The following is a 22,166-nucleotide window of genomic DNA, read 5'->3' as shown; positions in this document are numbered from 1 at the left end:
GCCTTTTCGGGAGAGGGAAAATGTGTCCAAGGTGAATAAGGACCTCCAATTTAGGATGTATGGAGGATTATGTCCTCATGTAGGTTGCAAAACCCTATATTCCCAACGGGGCCTTCCTTGTTAATGGAGCTGTGTTACCCCTTGAATTTGAGAAGGGGGTTTCTAACCAAGTTCTTCCTTATTCTCTTTCCTACAGGAAGAAATACAGAATAACCATTGAGCGACGGAACCTGCACGAAGAGTGCAACATCGGCAAACACCGGCAGCTCCGCGAAGACTCCATCAGATCCCACTTTTCTGCCGCATGAAACGCAAGAAGCAAAAGATAATTGAAAAGAAAGACCCAAGCAACAGCCCATTCTTCTGATAAGCTCTAAGGAACCAAAGACAGCAGTGTCTGTGAGAAGTAGCTCTCCAAGACCCCATTACTTTGACAGTCGAGTCATTATTTTGTCCTTTCTTTCAGAAACTCAGGAATGATTTACTAATCACATTAAGCCAAGTGGCCTTTCATCTCATGAAGAATAAGGGCACTGTCTCAATTCTTAACCACGTTTGTAGGGTATTATAAGACATTTATTGGCTGTAGCCCTCCTCTCCTCTTTCCTTTCCTCCCGGAAGCGCTCTATTTATATAGTATATTGTAAATATGATCATTTAGGCGACTTCATTGTCAAAGCCAAAATCTGAAATCTGAGACGGTGGGATATAAAAATGGCTGAATGGCTGCTTTGTGGACGGACATCCACTTCTGTGTTACTGGTGCGGGTACTTGAGCAAACACAGAGCAGTCCTTAGTAATGCCTGGCACAGCAGTCCCCCACCCCCAGCCTGATTCTCGAGAGCCCCCAACCACGCCAGGTTTTCGAGATAACCACTCACTTTGTAAATAAATCCAATTTAGATTCACTGTATTCAAATGTATTTTGTGTGGATATCCTGTAAATAAGGAGTGGATTTTACTCATGGGGACCGGACTTGGAGACCCATGGCCTGAGATGTCCAAAGTAGGGATGCAGTTTGCAGTGGACCAAGGGAAACGTTGCTCTGTCACAGATCTGAGATTCTGCACACTGCTCAGGGCTAGTATTTACAACATGTGTGCTGGAGCTCCAGCATTGGGTGAAAACACATCTGTACTTACTGTCGCCTTGCCCCAGTGTAATGTCCTCTGCCTTTTCTAGAAAGGCAAACCAGCGTAGCAGTTGAAAACGTACATTGCACTACATAGAATGTTTCATTGATAAGTTGTTTATCATCAGCTCAAAAGTTGGCTATAAAGTCAAGGGTAAGAATTGGCATGGCAACAAGATGCCCAGGTGATGGCTGTTTTGTAGTCAATGAAATTGCATTGCAGAAATACTTTCATGGCGGAAGGGGTGTCGTTTGTTGATATGTTGAGTTGTGTGGAGGACTCAGAACATACTTTTGTACATTGTATGTTCATTTTTAAATGTTTTTAGAAATCAGAATGTGAGCCCTTTCTGTACTATGATCAGCAGTAATCAAATCCCGAATATAGTTGGCTAATTGGCAAAACTACTAACCCCAAGTGTGCAGGCTTGAATGTAAGGTGTCGCCGCACACATCCTACAGCTGGACCATTCCTTGGGATTAAGGTTAGACGTTCTGCGTTCACAAAGTGTCAGGTTGATGTTTGCTGAAACACTCTCCTGTCTTGCGTCGCACACTTGTTCTGATGCGAGTCAAAGAACGTGTTGCGAATGTCCACTGCTCCACCAGAGCGCCTCTGTGGTGTGCCGGATGTTCAGGCGCTTACGCAGCTTCCTCTCGGCACCGGCCATTTATGCCAGGGCACAGTGTCGCAGACTGGCATGCTGCTTGCACAGTTGGCCATTCACATAATGGCCAATGTTTTGCCAAATGGACAGTTGGATTCTTTTTTTCATAGCTAGATGTTAAAGTCTTAATCATCCTGTTTAAGGCTCAGTCGTTTCACCTGTGACAAAGAAGCAAAGGTGGCAAATATACCCGGGCATTCCCAGTGCAGCGAAATAGTGTTTACTTCAGCGGTCTGCACTGGGTGTAAACCTACCCTTAAGAGTAATGGCGGCTTCTCGTACGGGTACTAAGGCAGGATATGGCTGTATACTCTAGGAAGTAATTATATGCCAATGATAATATGTATTCATTCAGCGCAGCATGCTATTATTCTAATGCTAAGCAGGACCAAAGTCTCTTATTGCACCGCCTTAGACACTGCCCCTTGAGTTTACACTACGCTTATTTCCATCACCTATCTCCTGTGTTGCGTGAAAACAATGCAAAGTCTGACGGCAGACCTGACATTCACCATGGCAATCCCTTTCCCCAAGGATTGCACCTCTGCATGAACGAAGAGGGTGTGGGTGTGCACGTGCATTTGTGTGGCCCAGAGATTGCAAACGCTAGTCGGCGCCACTGCACAAGTCATTTCACCTGCCAAAAACCACCCTGCCAAGGATGTCCAGGTGGCCTCGCTTCAAGAGATTCTGCCATAAGTTCATGTTCTTCTCTCCCTAACATTTTCCCCATGGAAACAAAGGCATCGTGCAGTGATGGTTTAAAGTGAAAATGATATATTTGTGAAAATGACGAAATACTGAAGAGTAAACACAACGCAATCTATGTTTTTCAGCTGCCACCTTTCCACCTTTTCGACAGACTTGTTTTTTGCCTGCAGTTTCCGCGGAACTTTGCAGACTATCTCCAGGAGAGTTCCGTGCCGTTACTATGAATTACATACATATTGAATGCATTCCATGGGGGTCCAGCCATTCTGCACTACTGCCTTCCGACATGGGCCAGGCTGAGAATGCGTGGCCCATACAATGTGTAAATGCCAAGAGCCGCAGTGCCAGACCTGCCCCGTGCTCCTGCCCCGGCCCCCACACTCGGAACGCCGAGAATGCCGATCTTCGCAAGGTGTGCACGCGGTTAGAATGCACCGCTGTCCCAAGGCGTCACCGAACCCGGATTCTTTCAGAGCTGACACTTGGAAATGCCGCGGACTTTCCCGCTCGCTCTCGCAGCCGTGTTTGCTTCTCTGGCACGGCCCAGCGTGACCCCTGGTTTGCGCGCAGCCCCGCCTCTTGGGAGATTGGCGTGATCGCGTGTGTGAGCCGCATTGCACTGCATACATATATCTTCACGCAGTGAAAGCTGCATCCTGCGGATTCGCTGTCATTACTGCCCATTCGTAAATGCGCGCTTGGATTTATTTTGAACTTCTTTTGACACATAGGGCCATCACCCGAAAGGGGATAAGTGGGGTGCAGTTGTGAGTGTGATGAAAATGTGTGGGGAGCATCCAAATAGCACTTTGCAGCTAATTATAAACCGGCGATCGCGGCTGGCGCCCAGATGCAGGCTGCAGCTGCTGAGGCTTGCCTACAGTTGCTCCCGCTTTTCCCGTGCAGCGCCACCGTGGCTTATCAGTAGGGGGCCGAGAAGTGTGCCACTTGCCGCCGGCATGCGTGTGTACTGGCACGGCTCAGTTGGTCCAGACATCGGTGGGTGTCAGCAGCATCTGGGTTGCACCCCAATGCCATGTTTAGGCCATTGGAGACTTCCAGCGTGTCTTAATCAATCACTGCCAACGTTAATCAGTGTGTAAGTGACCTCGGGTTACTATAGCAGTCTCCAAAGTGCTCTGCGGACCCTATTCTGCCATTTAAGGGGGCTTCGGGGGCTCACAAGTTATGGATACTTGTCATCCCCAGCCTAAGGACTTGCATTGCCATTGAATTATCTTGTTCCATTTTGCTTTTGCTGTAGGACGAACCCTTCAACGAAGTTAACAAAATAATGCAACATTTTCCACTTACTAGCGACTTGTTTGCATTGTTTGAATTCGGGCCCAGAGTTGTGTCCGCTTTCCTATTAAGAGTGATTGCAGTAGTAGTGTCTGACTAGGGTGCATAATATCATGTCATTACTTGTCATCAGCGACAGCGTGGGTGGGCCCAGTGTGTCCGGGTCAGGAAGTGGTGGGAAGAGCGTGTGGGCGGGGAGTGGAAGGTCGGGAGGGGGGTGGGATGCAGGGTACAAAGCATGCAGAAGACAAGGAGGGGGAGCATGGTGACTTATGTGGGCTTGATATGGGATGGAGTCCCTTCCATATAACCGAGTGGGAGAGGGGTGGAGGTTCAAGTGGGAACCCCCAACAAAGTTTGTTCGAGTCAGGACACCCCCTCCCAACCCCCCACGAATCAAATAGCTATACAGCAAAGGCAGCTCGATAAAGAGCACTGCTGGAAACAGCGGCGCAAGAAAAAAATGGAGCCTATAGTTTATACTAATCTGTCCGTGCAATTGAACCTATGCAGAGTATCTTGTAAGTAATTACGTCAGCAACAAGGATGCTAGGGAATGGCCTGCGGCACACCACGCAATGTTTGACACAGTGGACCATGTGACGTCACGTGACTGCTGCATAGTGCATGTGAAGCATTACTCATGTTGAGGGTTTGCACGGTGGTTTGTGGGCACTGTCTATGTGGGCACAGGCTGCTATGGTAGCAGTGGCAGCGCACAGTCTCAGGCTCTGGCCTCAGCAAGCCAAAGGGTCCATATGAGATGCGATGCAATATGCGAGTGCTCACACAAAACTGCCGGGAACTGGTGTCTGTGTGACCCCTCTGGGGACCAATGAGCTGCTTCTTGGGTGAAGTACACATCACAGACCTCCAACAGAAAGTGCCCCCCTTTGTTGTTCCCTCTGGCTACGAGCACCTGTTCTATCATATGAAATGGAGCAACGACTGGGGATGAAGCACTTGGCAAGATGCTAAAAAGCTCCCTCCAGACACACAGGCGAATCCTTGGCCAATTCAATTGGTTCTCTTAAAATGCCATGCTAGGCTTCCTGGGCTTTCCATGACTCGGGTGCTCCAGCGATCAGGACAAGCTGCACCTTTATCTTCCTTCCCGAGGCTGGAGGCCAGGCCAGGCTTTCCGGGCTTCCCATGACTTGGGTGCTCCAGCACGGCCCTGCTTTTGAGGGTTCTCGGGTTTCAGGGCACTGTCTAGGTGCCTCTTCCGCTTGCACAGACTGTCTGTAGAACTAAATGCGCCAATGCAAACTCTGCTCCTGTGGATTTAATATTGCGAGACATGTCTTGAAGCCCCTCGCTAGTGCCAGATTGGCAACCCATCGCTCACACACTTCTTAGCCCTGGTTTCTTTGCATTAAAAGTATACTCTGTAGCAACTTCTGCGAGTTAGGGAACCCTGAAAAGCCTAAACCAGTGCCCCTCAAACGATTCCCTGATAACGGGGATGTGCATAGCCAGGATGGTGTGGCGTAGCCTGCTCATTTGCAAATCACCCAGTCAGGGAACATAAAGAGTGCATAGATAACATCTCCTGGAAGTGCTTGAAGTCAGGACAGCGGTGTGATCATTTGTGGTGATGATTCATGTTTCACCTTGGGGAAGCGACCTCCATTTCAGAAAATAAATCCTCTGTGGAGCGTTTGAAACACCCATGTTGTCTTGCCACCCACCTCTGTAAATGCATGCTTGAAAGCAGGCTGCAGATTCCATGGGATTCCTTTGCAATATGGACAGATTGCCTGCTTTTTCGAAAGGAAAGAAATAATGCGAATTTGTGAACTCAGATCAGAGAATTCTGCCTGCTAGCGAAACAGTAATATTGTGCCTCCTTGTAGCGACTACACTAGGACCAATGATTGGAATGTAGAACATGTATTAGTCTGCACAGTTGCTTTAGCTTTCTTTGTTCCTACATTCCAATTCATACAATGGAAACGAGGGCCACCAAGTGTCCATCAACATCACGCTCCCCAATTCTAATGGCCCCAGTGAAGCTGACCCAGTGTGTGAATTCAGCACTGGCAAGAGGCATGGACATGGGAAATGCCTCTATTCTGCCTCATTATGGATATTCAATGCCAGTGGGCACTGTCCTCTCTGCCCTTTGTCAATGGGCTGCATTGGATAATGTACGGGTAGGTCAGGGTTTGTGAACGTATGCCGCTGGACAGCTGAAATCGCCAAATGGGGCGGTGGTCAGTTGTGATGGCAGATGGATGTGTGTGGCGCACGCCTGCCCACTGACCTCACCTATGCTATCCGTGACAATAGCCGCTGACCTTGAATCATTTCCTCCATGAGATGGATTCGCTCCAGGAGCTACACATGAAAGACTCTTTGCCCATGTGCCAAATCGCCGAGCTATCATTTTCATTTTCAGAGGGTGCGGACAAAGATAGAGCTCCCGGAACAGAATGTACGACCTTCCACGCGATTTTGTTTGCTGTAGTTTTAGGTAAGACGAATTGCTGAATAACCGCAGCACCTTGCCCCAAGACCAGAGCGGCCCAACATTTCTTGCCAGCATTTTGGCAAGAAAACAGGGCATTCCTGACCAATCGGAATGTGCAGAATGCAGTCTTGCCCTGATTGTCTGCCACACTACATTCCACAGCGCTGTGCAGCAAGGGAGTGTTCATTCCAGTTCTACCACTGCCAATGTCTTCTCTTTCCGTTACATACATGACGGATCAGTAACAGGCTGGCAAACCGGTTCCCCCCAAAAGTCTGTCCTGTCTGTCATAAAGAACATGGACCATCCATGGTCATTGATGTAGAAATGAATACCGTAGTAACTTTTGATACACTGTCTTCAAATTATATAAAACAATGAAATCGAAGAACTGGATTAGATTTCAAAATATATCAGGGTGTTGCCCAGAATTTAGGGCCTATTGTTGGGCTGAACGGCTGCTATGAAACAGATCTCGTTTTGAAAGTTAAGGAGCTGTAGGTCACTCAAGGTTTTATAAACCACTAGTGTTAAATGTGTCTGCATTGATGACGGCACACACAGGAAATTATTTGTCCATGTTATGTCTCTTGTTCAGCTCCTGGGATGTACATCATAATGACATAGTTCTGGGAGGTGCGCCCACATGCCTGTCAACATGTAGACTGAAGCCCATGTGTGAATTGACTGTAGCCGCCACTCGTGCCTCTCTTTAGAACACATCACAGCAGAGTCCATGGAGTAGGGCTTGGCTTGCCATGATTTCACAAGTAGACCTTGCTTCCGGATATGGGTAATCCACAAGGGATCCGAGCATGCCAGCTTTTTAATAAATCTCTATTGTTTCTTCAAAAATCTTCAGTTACCAAAACACTCCGGCTCACAGTGCCACAAATCGGAGCCATGAACACGCGGGCTGCGTGAAAATGTGCAGTTCCTTACGGTTTATGGTCAATGCATCGAATTATTACCATCGAGGGAACATTCCATCGAAAAACGTGCATTGAAAAAATGTGTATCGAATGCATATATATATATATTTTTTAATGGGGGTCCCCCGCCCCCTGTTTTTTACCATTTAAAACCCATTAATATTAAACTAAACCCTTTACCTTTCAAAAACATGCATTCGATGCATTGTTTTTAATGAAAATGCCTCGATGTAAAGGCATTCGGTGGTAATGCATTAGATGTAAAGACCAGAGAGTCTCCTGGTTTAACTGTCCATAACAGCCTTATGACATATTAAACTCCAGTCATCCGGAGACTTCAAATCCTAGATTAATATCAAAGCTGACCCCAGGGAAGCCTGTCAGTCAAAATAGAGAAAAGCCGGCCACAAAGCTAGGTTCGTGCTATTTCTTCCAAAGATGCTATCGCGGCCTGTCCGCTGCATGTGTATCTGTGCGCATATCTGCTTTCTGTGTGTTATCGCCCTGCAGCGTGGAGCCGATGCGCCGAGATGAAAGATGCATTGTGAAATGAAGAGCTTATTAAATGCCCATTTGTGACCGCTCAGCAAGCGCCCCTGGGCGCACTGGACACAAAGCCGCCACTGTGCAGGGCGCGCCTTTGTTGCAAAGTCCACAGGGAGCGGTGAAGGCAGCTGTGGGCGTTTCACGTCAGCGGCCGCCATTAGCCAGCCATGCGATTTGACGTGGCCAAACAATGCCATGCTGATCGTTTGATGGCTTCTGTCTTGGAATTTGCATCCCCATCCAGTGTAGCTTCACTGGACGGGGGCTTTACATCTCCTCTCTACAGCATCTCCACGGTCCTGCCATCCCAGGTTCTCACTTTCACAAACCACTGAAATCCTCGTTTGTACAATTGACATGAACCAGGACTTCGAAGCCACGCAATGCAATGTATTTTAAATGTATGGTGAGTTCACAGGCTGATTTTCAAAGGTCATCAGGTTGTCGATTAAGATTGATCAAGAGGATACAATACAAGCACATATCCATGTATGTCTGTGTATAGGGGTAGAGAGATAGATGTGGGGGAGCCAGGGGGTTGTGGTAGGATTGGTGGGCATGGGGCGGAAGCAAATAAGGACATCAATAGGTCAATCAAAGTAAGTCGACCAAACTGCTGACTTTTAACAAGGGGTCTGTGTTACCAGGGCCGGAGCCTTTCTGTGCACGGGAGGCCCTTCTTGTCTGTCCATGATGCCATCATACAAGGAAAGGAGCTTGGCTATCCCCTGGGCGGGTTTCAAAATATTCTGGTATTCGTAGCCTGCCATCACTGAAAGATGCCTTATAACGCTGCTTTTTCCCTCGAGCTGAGGGTGCAACTAAGGGCCTGATTCATGGAACGTTTTCCTATGGGATTGCGCCATTATAAAACACTTGCATGAATCAGGTCTTAAGTGCTAGGAACACTAGCGTACAATGCGCCATTTTGGGGCACGCATTTCAATGATGTCACAAGAGGGCTCCACACCCAACCGACATCATAAAACAAAAGGCTATTAACCTTTTCGTCAGTGATTATGGATGATGTGGCTATAGGCAAAGCGACCTGGAATAGCTCCTTTCACTATATAGTCCCTTTAAAATGTTTGAATCAATCTGCATGGCACTGCTGGTGACTGAGTCTTCTGGTAACCCCACATGGAAAATGAAGCTTGCAGCTGGCGATAGTTGTGTGTGTGTGTGTGCACACCACACAGCCTCTGTTCCTTGTGCATAGTGTATGTTACAGATGTGAGGGACCTCCTAGAATCTGTGTGAGTTCCACATTTCCCCTTTTCCCTGGGAAACTCGTATTGCTTGCATATCAATACTAAGCAACCCATTCCAATCGGCTGCAAGTCAAAGTAAACACGGCACAAGCTACAGTATAATGTACTGTTGTAAGTAGAACTATCTGCATATAATGTGATTTTATTTATTGTGTTTTTTTTGTGTAGAGAATTAATATTCATGACTGTGGATATAACCTTTGTTTATTTGTGTAATATATTTTTAATTTCTTTTGCACACAATACAATTGGTCATTTAGAATATCTGTTAATTTGTGTCCATTCACTTCTAAGTTTGTACATGTCCTTGTAAACAATTCCTGATTGTTATGTATCTGAATTAAAACATCATGTTCCCATTAAAAAGAAAAAGAAACAAGTCTTTTTTTGTTGGCCTCTTTCTTTATCATTTGCAGGAAAACACAGAAGTTAAGAGTACAAATCATGGAAACACATTTAAAAAGAATGTGGAGTGAACCGGAATTGGGCATTGCCCCTTAATCACTTAACATGAAAATGTTCAGTTTTAAAACGCAAGGGTCAAAAAAGTTCAAAATCAAAAGGGAAAGTATGGACAGGGTAAACATGCCATTACTACCAGATGTGAGATATATTTAGTGGACCACAATGAATCATGGGAATTCTTTCCCTCCCCAATCAAAAGCACCAAACCAATATACCTTAAGATTCAATCTAGTTCTTTCTGTGACTCATCTAGAATAACCATGTGAAGCCTTCATCCTTTAGAAATCTTAAGCCAAGGACCAGGCCAGTGTATAGAACGAATATATTTTTATTACATTTTATGGAAAAAGTAATATTTAGACTACTTCACCCGACACGCCACATTCTCCATGGCACCAAAACAAAGATTCTATATAAATAATTAGCCTTTTGGGGATAAACAGTAACACAAGATTGGAGGTTATGCCGCAGGTGCGTTTTTGCTTTTCAGTCACCAGTACATAGAGGTAATATACAGTGGGTGAGTGCCCTCTTTTTTTATATCGGGGGGCCTGTGAGTTGAGGGAAGCTAGGAAGCACAAACAAGGGGGGAGTCAACACAGGGTACCCCACCTTCACACATGTGCAGAGGTGGACCAAAACTTTAGGTCACAACCCAACAGGTCATCGTTCTACATAAACAGATGGTCAGGACATCTTAAAAACATTTTATTAAAAACACATAGGAATCAAATACTTTTTACAATAACAAATAGTGCATGGGTACGTAAATAGTATGGTTAGTAGCAGGGTGAATGGTAATTCATTATAAATATCGAATTGCAATTGACTATTACTGTCAACACTGTGTGTTTCTGGCTGGGCAGGGCGAACAGTGTCTATAACATCTGTTCATTAGATGGTTAAACCCTATGGGCCGTCTTCAGGACACGTTGGCTCAGTTGATATATTGGAAACCAATTTTCTTGTTGGTGGGACATCTCCCGACGAGTGCTATAATTTCTTCTGTGTGTGTAGGGCGGATTATTGGTCAATACATCATTTTGTCTTTAAGTGTTGCATATTGCTTGATTAATGTGAAGGGAGTCCTTCCTTTTATCTTTTTCAGGGCGTGATATTTCACTTTTCGTCTTCACTAGCAGCCATCAAGCGATTGTCTGTTTCCAACAGATGCCAAAGACGCCATCCAGGCTGGCCATCTGACTCAGACTAGATGCAATACGCACCAGCAGCACACCACAGTGGCTAGTGAGGACGAAAAATCAAATATCACGTCCTGCAAAAGATAAAAGGAAGGACTGCCTTCACATTAATCAAGCAATCCTCTGTTTAAAATTACATTGTGAAACCTAGGCCTTTTTCCCCTTATAGTGGACTCTCAGACTTAGGTGTGTTTAAAAAATTCAACTGTGAAAGCATTTGAAATGGCATTGTGAAACCTAGGTCTTTCCCCCCCTTATAGAGGACTCTCAGACTTGGGTGTGCTTCTAGCAAACCTCTACCATTGTCTGAGTGCCTGTCTCCTTGTCCAATTGTCTACTACTGTCTCGCCTCTCTAGGTTTTTTTGGCTTTGCCCTTCCCTGCGTCCTTCCCTAGTGTTCTCCCCACCTCCACCCCTCCCTCTTCCACTTCTCTCCACTCTGTACCCACTTTATGGTGCTCTCGGTCTCTCCTATCTTTTCTAACTGCTTCTCTATCGATTATCCTGCTCTCCTCACTAAATATTTAAAGAAGAAGTTTAAAAAGGACATCCTGGTCTCAAATCCAGGCCTCCCTATCGCTGACACCTATACCAGTGCCTCCTCTAGGCAAACCCTTACCGACATCCTCTTTGTCGTTCCCTCGCCAGACCTATGGACACTTCATATGGTCTCTGTGCTTTCTCCTCTCTTCTTCTCCCATTAATGGTGGTGTCGGGGAGAAGCTGGACCCCCCCCCAGGGCAGTGGGGGGCCAGCAGCCATACCCTCACCAGCTATGGGAGGCCCCAACACCTCCCATATGGCCCCCAGAAATGCAACAGAGTCCCAAGCAGGCAGCAGCATGTTTCAAACTGCATTTATTTCTAGGCAAAGAAAAAAGAAAAAAAAGCAAAAGAAAAGCACAGAGCATCGTGCATCGCGAGTTCAGGCGCCGTCTCCCCCGGGGCTGTCTTGCAAGTAAGTTTTATAATCACACTGCAGGCTGACCTCACAGAATTGGATCAGCTCCCAGAAACCTATCTCCTCCTGTTATTGGCTGCAAAGTGGTGGGTTACATATGTAGCCCTTATAGAGAGCCTGATAATTGGATATTAACCTCCTGCGTCAGTGGGTTGATTTAGCTGTGCCAGCCCCCATTACCTAATTCTAATCTTGTTGCAATGTGACTTTGTTCCCATAACTTTTAGCTGAACAAGCAGTTCGCACCTGGGCTCTGGCTTGTTACAAGTTATGTTTCAATGTTGTGCGCGTCCTTGAGAAAATGTCTTTCTTTCCCAGAAAGAAAAAAAGCACACTGGGTTGCCGTGATTTATTCGCATTTGTGAATAATTAAAAAAAATGTCTGTCTGCAGAAAGCAATTTTATCTTGAACTTGCGGCCTTGGCAGTTCGAATGTTTTGCGAGGAATGTTGATAAGGCTCCCGCAGCCAGTGTTCAGTGAGTGAAATGAACTTAGCTGTAATTTTCCTGAAACATAGCTTTACACTGTGCATTTAGACCATGTTAATTCATATAGGCATTTGCAAGCCTTTAAACAGGGATTTTTGTGTTTGTAGATTCTGATATTGCAGCATTGATTCTAATGTAGCATAGAAGTTGCACTGTTGGTGAAGTGGGTGTGTTTCAGCATATTTGTCACCCATGGGTGCGCTGGGGCCTGGTTCAAATGATAAGTGCGCTCCTTGTTCTTCCTGTTGTTCTTCTATGTATGCGCTTGGGGTGCGGGGGCATGGATTTGGTCTCGATTTTCCCTCTTCAGTCCCCCCTCTGGTCGACTTTGTCGACCACACCACCAAGCAACATTCACCTCCTTCCGGTCTGCATATCCTTGCCAATTCCTTGAAGTGTCCATAATTTTCTTCATTGTTGTTGATCAACAGTACATATGGTAGTGTTCTCCTTCTGTGTTCCACCACACTCACTTCCCTTCGTACTTCCTCTGATCACAGGGAGTGGCCACCTTTATTACTGCTGGAACCATGTTGCGCACCGCTATCTTAGTCCGGCTCTTCCTTTCACCATGTCTCTTATTTGAATTCCGATGTCTTCTTCTGTTGTTCTCTTGCAATGTATCTCTATCTTGCACAATGGTGCTGTGCTCGGTACTCGTCCTTCCGTTATCACCTTCAAGCAACCAGGCAGTCATGATGTCATCCATTACCATGCAAGCACTAGCTAGTTCTTTGCTTTCTCTTTTCAGATGCATTTTTTGCTGATCATTTTTTGGTATGCTGGTACTGCACCCACTCATTCTTCTTTCTCGCTCGAGAAGTAATTCCCCCCTCTTTTTACTTTTCTGTCTGTTTCTCTTCTTCCGTTGTTTTCCATCTTGGTGAATGTGTCACTCTTCACATCTTCCTTGGTCATCACCAACAAGGGCATGCTGATGCGCACCAATGAACACTCTCCTCCCCAATTCAGTGGTAGTTTCTCTTGGTCTTTGGATGCATGTGCTCAATAGTAGTCCATAAGCAGTGATGTTCCTGCTCTCATCTCGCAACTTCTCTCAACCTTCTTGCATCCAGCATGATTGTCCACTTCTTGTCACTGTTGTGCTGGTAACATAACGTTGGTACCTTAACAGTATACGTCCTTCTTCAGTGACCATCTTTGCTCTTTTCTCCCACTCTGTTAGGCACTTATCATATTTTTGTCTTTTTCATTTTATTTTTTCTTCTCTCTTTTTGTTTTTCTTTCTTCTTTTATTATTTATTTATTTATTTATTTATTTTTTTCAATCTCAATGTTGCTGTCTTCCCTTGCAATCTTCTTCGCACCTTGTCATAGATGGGCGTCGTGCTCTGCTGTAGTAATTTCTGTTGTAATCAATTCTCTTCCGGCATATGTTAAAGAACAGTCAGGACAGCTCTCTCCAGTGGTGTCCCTACCAATTTTGTACATGTGTGCATGTTGTTGGTCACTTCTGATATGTGTGTTATGTGTATGTTTTACTCCCCTTGTGTCTGCCTTTAACTCTCCTTACTTTAGCAGCAGCTTTTCCTCACCCACTGACGCCGTAACTCTTCCTGCTTAGGTAAGGGAATGTTAGCAGGGGATACAGCGGTAATGCTCACTATTACATATAATTTTCAAAGTACCCCCCCATTGTTTCGTTCATCATTAATAGTCCCATCGTGAAGGTAAAAGTCCTTATTTGCGTGCCCATAACCACTTACGCTGCTGGGTCCTTGCAGCTGATGAGATGATAAAGTTGCCCGCCTGAAAATCGGAAGAAAAGCGTTAATACGTTAGTACTTGTTAGTAACCTCAAGCTCCGCGAACTAAACAATCACTAAGGGCAAAAATCAAACCTTCCCCTGGACATTTCGTGTTTTCAAAATTTCTCAATATGGGTAGGGAAAATCTTGGGCTGTTTATTCAATGGAAGCAAGGAAATATACTTCAGGGAAACATGCTCTAAGGGGTCTGAGGTTCTTGATAGGGTGGGCAATTGAGTGGGGAATGCTACACAATGTTTTAATCAGTAGGCCTCACAGTTTCTAATGGAAGATAACATTAAGGAACTTTCCTACACATTTCTAACAGCATACATACGCAACAACCTGCATGTGCGGGGAAAAGAGAAGAAACAAAACAGTGTTACAGCTGTAGGTGCACAAAATGTAATATGAAACTCAATTAAACTTTGGAAATGCGTGTGTCGGTCCCTATTCTAGTTGCTAGTGTGCGTTGGACCATGGGATGGCCATGTTTCCCTAACTCGGGAGAGTTCGTGCTATTTTGTAGTTCATGAAAATCTCTTGCGTTGGCCCTGTTGATCGTTGCTCCCTCGTTGCCAGGGTGGCCACCGCTTTGTAGGGCTTGACGCCTTACACTTCTGACCAAGTCTGTCAGGAGGGGAAAAATGTGCCACTGTAGTCCATAGCCATTGGGTGTTGGTTGTCCGTTGTCTTCAGGCCTGCCCTGGGTCCTTTGTATCTGGCGAGAAATGAAATGGAAGCGCTTGAGACCTGAGAATTTACATATTCTTCAATTTCTTGACCTAACCTCTCTGCACTACTCTCACACTATTCAGTGTCCTAGTGGGAGGAGCCAATGGTACACCTATGCACCATCCTGTCACCACCTGGTGGCGTTCAATGGCGGTCTGACTGTAAATTATTACACAATTCGGAATGTACCCAGAAAATGGGTAGGCACTTAATTTATGTGAAGATACTCATTACACACTTGGATCATATATATGCAATTTGGGTGCTAGTGTACAAATGGGCCTTTAGATCTTTGTATTTACTGTGCTCTTGTTATAAGTTATTTATAGTGCGTGCCTTTGTCCCGTGGGGCATCAGGCACTGACAAGCTAAATAGGGAAACATCAGGGTGGTAAATTTGTCATATAGGGTGGCTGTGTTTCTAAATTAAGTGCACCATGTTACTTAGTTAAGATAATCGCAGGGTTTTTAAAACTTTTTTTTTTTTCTATGGCTCCTCTCTCACTTCTCAGGGCGTGCCTCGCCGTGAACTGCAGGCACTTTAAGCTGGTACTAATGAAATCCGCTACCAATTTACTCCCATTCTCTCTATCCCACCCCATGTCCACTTTTTAAAGCCTACCTACTCTGTTAATTACTCATTTAGTCTAGTATTTTATTACTCCACTACTGTAATTACTGTTACATTTAAACAATATATATTTCTCCCCCCAATATCTGCTCTCAAATTTTAATACAACCATCATTCTCCAGTTCGTGCAGCAATGACCTCTTTCCCTATGTGTGTTGGCTAATGCATTTGTGCCAGTGTTATTTTCAAAAGTGCTAGTGGCAGTACCACTTGCACTGTTATTGTGTCGCCAAATTCATTCTGTTGGGAACATGGACCATCCACCCTTTACCCCTATTTCTCTCCTCCTGTGGTGAACTGTCAATGAAATGTAGGCCTCCCCCCTCAAGTGCACCTTCTTCCACCTTGTGTGTCTCATTTAATAAGGTGGTCATATCCACATTGCTCATGATGTCACAAATCTCTCTTCCCTAATGCATGGCCTAGTCGCCCCACTGTCACCCAGAAAAGAAAATGTTTTGATACATATCACCACCCGTATGCAATTGTCCTCTGCATTATTGAGTGTGCGTGAGTGTGTGTGTCGGCGCGCGTCTCGCCCGCTCTGTCGGGGAGGTGGAGCATGAGTGTGTGTGGCAGAGTGAGTCAAATCAAGTTTGTCTTGGGCTGTCCTATTAGCGGTATAATGTCAATCTATGTCCTTTGAAAGATTTGTTCCCCATCAGGAAGACCTCACCCAGTCATGTAACCGGTACCGTTGCTATTGTGTCAGTGTTCTGTATGGGTGCTGGCTGCTGTGCAGTGCCCCTGTGTTGTCATTCTAGTCAGTCCTGGGGTAGTGGTGCTGTCATTTGTTGTGTCTGTACATGTAGTGGTGACAGTACCTGCATTGGTGCTTGTGGTGTCTGCTGAAATGATCCCATCCTGCCCCATGTATCCTCCCCACATGGGCGGTGCATATTGTGGTGATTGTTGACACTGCTATTGTTATTCTTGTGCGTGTGTGTTGAAGCTGTTTTTAACTGCCCCTCCCATCGCATGCTTGAATGATTTATTTTGTGCCTACTTGTCCTCATCTGCCTTTCTCTGCCCCTGTGTAATCAAATATTACACTCCCGGAGGTTCAGAAGGGTGAGTCCCCTCTTCCCTATGCTCGCGCTGGTTCAGCATCAGCTGACCCCTCGCATTTTCCCTTTCCTTCGTGCACACAGTTAAACTGTAGCCATGTGCTTTTAAAGCTATTCCCGTGTAAGTGCTGTGTATGTGTGTCCGTAGCGATTGCTGCACGCTTCTGGAGAAGCCGCCTATGAGCAGCCATGGTCTTTTTAATTTACCTTCAGTAATTTTGAATCTTTGCACACTATGTTTTACTGACTCATTTCAGCATGGAAGCTGTGTGCTACACAACAAGTGAAGGGGAGTCATTTCTGTATTGTGTGATACATTTTACCTCTATTCAATTCGAAAATTTCGATAGTCCGCTGTTCAGGGAGCAAAAGTTAGAAGATAATTGAACATTATTCAACTTCTGTGAGCCTTCTTGGCTCCGCACCTTAGCCAGTGCACTCCACGTGCAATCCATCTTCACCAAACCATTGCCTTCTCCGGCACACCCCCACAATCTTGCGCATGTGTCTTCCACACACCGCCTCTGGGTCACCTATTCTCCAAATCCAAAACCACACCACTATCTCCACACCATCAAAACTTTGTGTCCTTATGCATCAATCTGAAGGTGACGTCACCAAACTAAAAACACAATGCAAATGAAAAGACAAATGTGCATACACAGAACAATAACCCATTTCTCCCAACCCCACAAAAAATCCCAAAATAAAACCCCACAATCCCCACAGCTGTCTTCCTGTCTCAACTGGAACAAGGTAAACCACAATAAACTCTTATAATTGGACTGCACACACTGCGTCGCCTAGTGTGTGATACGCTCCTCACCAGGGGACCTTAACCAGCCAACTATCTTCCACTCACTGAACTAAACGCTCAATTAGCAGGGAACCTCATCTACTCATTGATCTATAACGTCAATTCATAGGAAATCCAGACCCCGTACATGAAATCACCATCCAGACCAATCAGCGCGGCACTCCTGTTCTAGACCAATCAGCGCGGCACTCCTGTTCTATGTGTAGGGAGTCACTACCCCACCCAATATGCTCAAAAACACAAGAAGGGACCACTGCCACCACCCCAGTCCCAACTACAATTCACGTGCCGATCACTACCAATGCGCTGAATTTTGTGACAATGTACAATCACCCACCACCCAATTTACAATCCCTCCCTCAGTTTCTACCCAAAAAAAAACACTTTAACATTTCTACTTTAAACATTTCCCCCCCTCAGAGCCCATGTTGCTGGTTTACTTACATTTTCCTATGCTGCACTGGCAGTTGCACCGCTGCTGGACACCCCTTCAATGCGCTTCACCGGACCCCTTCTCCTGCAGGGCTCTCACCCGCCCTCAAGCGGGGTATTTCCAAGTGGCCCCCGAAGCCTTTAGCCGGTTACGCGTTTTCCGGTGGTCTTCAGGTGCAGGCGAGGGTCCCACAGCTTCCTTGAGTCGGCGGCAGGGAGCTCAGTCCACCGCAGGGCTTGCGCAGGCAGAGCTCATTTACCCATGTTACAATGAGCAATGAGCCTCACAGAGGGCACCAACTTGTCGGGGAGAAGCTGGACTCCCCCCCCAGGGCAGTGGGGGGCCAGCAGCCATACCCTCACCAGCTATGGGAGGCCCCAACACCTCCCATATGGCCCCCAGAAATGCAACAGAGTCCCAAGCAGGCAGCAGCATGTTTCAAACTGCATTTATTTCTAGGCAAAGAAAAAAGAAAAAAAAGCAAAAGAAAAGCACAGAGCATCGTGCATCGCGAGTTCAGGCGCCGTCTCCCCCGGGGCTGTCTTGCAAGTAAGTTTTATAATCACACTGCAGGCTGACCTCACAGAATTGGATCAGCTCCCAGAAACCTATCTCCTCCTGTTATTGGCTGCAAAGTGGTGGGTTACATATGTAGCCCTTATAGAGAGCCTGATAATTGGATATTAACCTCCTGCGTCAGTGGGTTGATTTAGCTGTGCCAGCCCCCATTACCTAATTCTAATCTTGTTGCAATGTGACTTTGTTCCCATAACTTTTAGCTGAACAAGCAGTTCGCACCTGGGCTCTGGCTTGTTACAAGTTATGTTTCAATGTTGTGCGTGTCCTTGAGAAAATGTCTTTCTTTCCCAGAAAGAAAAAAAGCACACTGGGTTGCCGTGATTTATTCGCATTTGTGGATAATTAAAAAAAATGTCTGTCTGCAGAAAGCAATTTTATCTTGAACTTGCGGCCTTGGCAGTTCGAATGTTTTGCGAGGAATGTTGATAAGGCTCCCGCAGCCAGTATTCAGTGAGTGAAATGAACTTAGCTGTAATTTTCCTGAAACATAGCTTTACACTGTGCATTTAGACCATGTTAATTCATATAGGCATTTGCAAGCCTTTAAACAGGGATTTTTGTGTTTGTAGATTCTGATATTGCAGCATTGATTCTAATGTAGCATAGAAGTTGCACTGTTGGTGAAGTGGGTGTGTTTCAGCATATTTGTCACCCACGGGTGCGCTGGGGCCTGGTTCAAATGATAAGTGCGCTCCTTGTTCTTCCTGTTGTTCTTCTATGTATGCGCTTGGGGTGCGGGGGCATGGATTTGGTCTCGATTTTCCCTCTTCAGTGGCACCTAATGGGAGGCCCCCCTGACCTCCTTCGACTCATCTAAGGTCATCACAAATGTCTACCTGAATGGTACCATCTTGGTCCAAGCCCTCAGGCCAATCTCCTCCTCTTTGATAGATGCTTCCGCGCCTTTTCAATTTCCTTCCTTCTCCTGCCATCCCCTCTCATCCTCCTCCCCTTGCCCCCCCTGTCTCCCCCTGCTGTCTCCTCCTTGGCTACCCTGCCCTCTCCTCCTTCCTCTTCTGCCCTCCCTCAGGCTTCTTCTACACCTCAGCAGGGAGTACCTCTGATTTGTATCCCTCCCCGGAAGTCTTTCAAGGATGGCAACCTTCTCCATATTGCCACTCTTAAACACTCCACTGACATCTGCCGCCTCTTAGAAGAACTTGACCTCGATGTCCTCAGTGTCACCGAGGCATGGTTCACGACCAGCTCTGTCACAAGCTTTGACACTCTCCTCCCTGATGGCTACAAGATTCTCTTCATGCCCAGGTCCAACTGTTCTGGAGGGGGTGCAGCCCCAATCTTCCCCGAGTGGATTCCTGCCTCTGTCATTCCTACGCAGACCTACTCCTCTTTTGAATGCCTGGTCTGCACGCTCTCCCTCTCCTAGCCATTCCCTTACTGTGGCTACCATCTATCGTCCACCTGGTCAGATCTCCTCCTTCCTCTATGAGTGGGCAGACCTCTCCTTTTCCCTCCTGGTCTCGACCACTCAACTTCTATCTTCTTGGAGATTTTAACATCCACCTGGATACTTCCTGTCCTTCCTCTGTACTCCTTAATGACCTCTGCGACTCTCTCTCACTCTCTATCCCCCCCTCTGGCCTGACTCACTCTGCAGGGCACACTCTGGATGTTCTGATCTATTCACACCTTCCCCTCTCTATCCCTCTCACCACTCTTCTCTCCTGGAGTGATCACTTTCCCCTTTCCCCTAGCTCACTCTCGCCACCCCCCCAGACCAAGCCAACTCCAGCACTACCATCTAACTTCTTGGTTATCCGACCCATGAAGCGTGTGTCAGTTGAGGCTTTCACCACCACTTTCTCATTCCCGGTCGCCCTTTGATTGACTCACACACAGCCCTCTCCATGCTCCCCTCTGCAATATCTGATACTCTCGATGTTCTTGCCCCTGTCATGAGGATCCGCTTGAAGCCCAAAGCCAAGTGCAACTCCTGGTACGACTCAGATCTCGCCACCCTTAATTGAAAGTTCAGGGTGGCTGAGAGGAAATGGCGTGCTTTCGGTATATCCTCTGACAAACTGGCCTGCCGCCTGCTCCGAAGGCAATACCGGCTCTCTGTCCTAACCAAAAAGAGAGCCCACTTCCAAGTCTGCATCTCTACGGCATCTAACTCGGCCGGCCTCTTTAAAATCTGCAAGGAGCTGGCCAATCCTGCTGCAGTCTCAACCTCTCCTGTCCCCTCCCAGGACCTTTGCACTGCCCTGGCTTCTCATTTCATCTCTACAACTCAGGACATCCTGTCCTCTCTCTATTCCTCTCACCCTACCCCTTCTACTCCCTGCCCTTCCTCTGGCCCTTCTTCAGCAATCTCTCCTCCCTCCTTCTCTGTCTTTCCCCTGTTCTCCCCAGACAAGGGTTCTAGACAAGTCCAATCTATGAAAGTCTCGTCAAAATGAGTTCTCCCCTGTTCCTCCAAAACTATCAAGGACCACATTGACACCTTGGCCCGTGCTCTGGCTGACTTCTGCAACCACTCCTTGCCACAGGAGTCTTCCCTTCCCTCCTGAAGCACACCATTGTGCACCCTCTTCTTAAGAAACCCACTGCCGACCCCTCTTGCCCGGTTAACTATCAGCCGATCTCCATCACTCCCTTCCTGTGCAAAGAGGCCATTGCCCAGCTTAATCTTCACACTGAATCTGTTGGGCCTCTCCATGACCATTAGTCTGGCTTCAGAGCTGCCAGAAGCACGTAAACCGCTCTCCTGAACATCCATGAAGACCTGCTCTCCAACCTCGATTCCAACACCCCCTGTGTCCTCATCTTACTTGATCTCTCTTCTGCCTTTGACACGGTCAACCATGACATCCTGCTTACCCGTCTCCATGATAACCTGGGTATGATCGATCAGGCCCTTGCTTGGCTGACCTTTTTCCTCACCGATCAACCCTCCCAGGTCCGACTTGGGTCCTTCCTCTCCTCTATCTTTTTCTCTACCTGCGGCTTTCCCCAGGGGTCCAACCTCCCTCCCTGGCTGTTCAACCAATACCTGGCACTCCTTGGCCACCTGATTGCTGTGTTCTGTTCCAATTTTCAGTGCTATGCCGATGACAACTCAATTTTCAGACTCCCTTTGGCCACTTCTTCTGCTTCTCTCATCTCTGACTGTATGTCTGCTATCCAGGAGTTATGCGCCACCAATGATCTCTGCCTTAATGCCAGTAAGACCGAGATTCTCCTCATTGGCACACCTGCACCCTCCTTTCCTGTCACTCTCTGGCCGGCCTTTCTTGGCCCTCCTCCTGCTCCACCTGTGAGGCTAAAACCCTTTGGGTCATCTTTTACTCCACATTCTCCTTCTCTCCTCACATCTCTGATGTCTCTAATAAGTCACACTACCAGCTGCACCACCTCAGAGGTATTCTTCCTTTCCTCTCCTTCCCACAGAAGCTCACTCTCTAAAGAGCTCTGGTTCTCTCTAGGCTGGACTACTGCAACAGCCACTTTCTAAATCTGCCTGCTTCTACTCTCTGCCCTCTGCAACTCATCCAGAACAGGACTGCAAGACTTGTCCTTGGCATCAAGCCCAGGGATCATATCTCGCAAGGACTGAAATCTCTGCTCTAGCTACCAGTGGCTGCAAGGATTAAGTTCAAAACCCTCTGCATTGTTCACAAGGCCTTCTGGGGCCTGCAGCCTCAATACCTTCAACTCTCTCCGCCTAAATATCTTCCTGCTCGAGCACTTCGCTCATCTGCCTCCATCTCCGTCAAGGGCGGGCGCTTCTCAAAGCAATGAGTTTGTGGTAGAACTCTTTCTTTGGCTGGGGCCTCCCTCCGGAATAGAATCCCTGCCACCATGAAACTTGAGGCGAACCATCTCCGGTACCAGAAGCACCTCAAAACCTTCCTCTTTGCTTCTGCTTTCTCTCCTCCTCTGCCCTGCTGAATGCCTGGCTGAAACTGAAACTGCACTGGTCACCTGGCTACCCTCTGATCTTGGGCCAGATACCCTCCCT

The 22,166-nt window shown here is 46.8% G+C and overlaps 1 protein-coding gene across 2 annotated transcripts in view; it reads left to right on the top strand.

Moving 5' to 3' along the window:
• The window catches only part of NPR3 (natriuretic peptide receptor 3), a 295,266-nt gene extending 285,850 nt beyond the window's left edge, over nucleotides 1–9,416 (top strand). For both annotated transcript variants that reach the window (XM_069627088.1, XM_069627087.1), the window contains exon 8: nucleotides 197–9,416. In XM_069627088.1, coding sequence (XP_069483189.1) covers nucleotides 197–308 — 112 coding nt within the window. In that variant the 3' untranslated portion in view covers nucleotides 309–9,416. The remainder of the gene's footprint in view (nucleotides 1–196) is intronic.
• The last annotated feature ends 12,750 nt before the right edge of the window (nucleotides 9,417–22,166 follow it).

This window comes from Ambystoma mexicanum, chromosome 6p, assembly GCF_040938575.1.
Source record: "Ambystoma mexicanum isolate Mex_15411 chromosome 6p, UKY_AmexF1_1, whole genome shotgun sequence".
Classification (NCBI taxonomy): Eukaryota; Metazoa; Chordata; class Amphibia; order Caudata; family Ambystomatidae; genus Ambystoma; species Ambystoma mexicanum.
The sequence above is the reverse complement of the archived record's forward strand: the minus strand, read 5'-3'. Positions and strand labels throughout refer to the sequence as shown.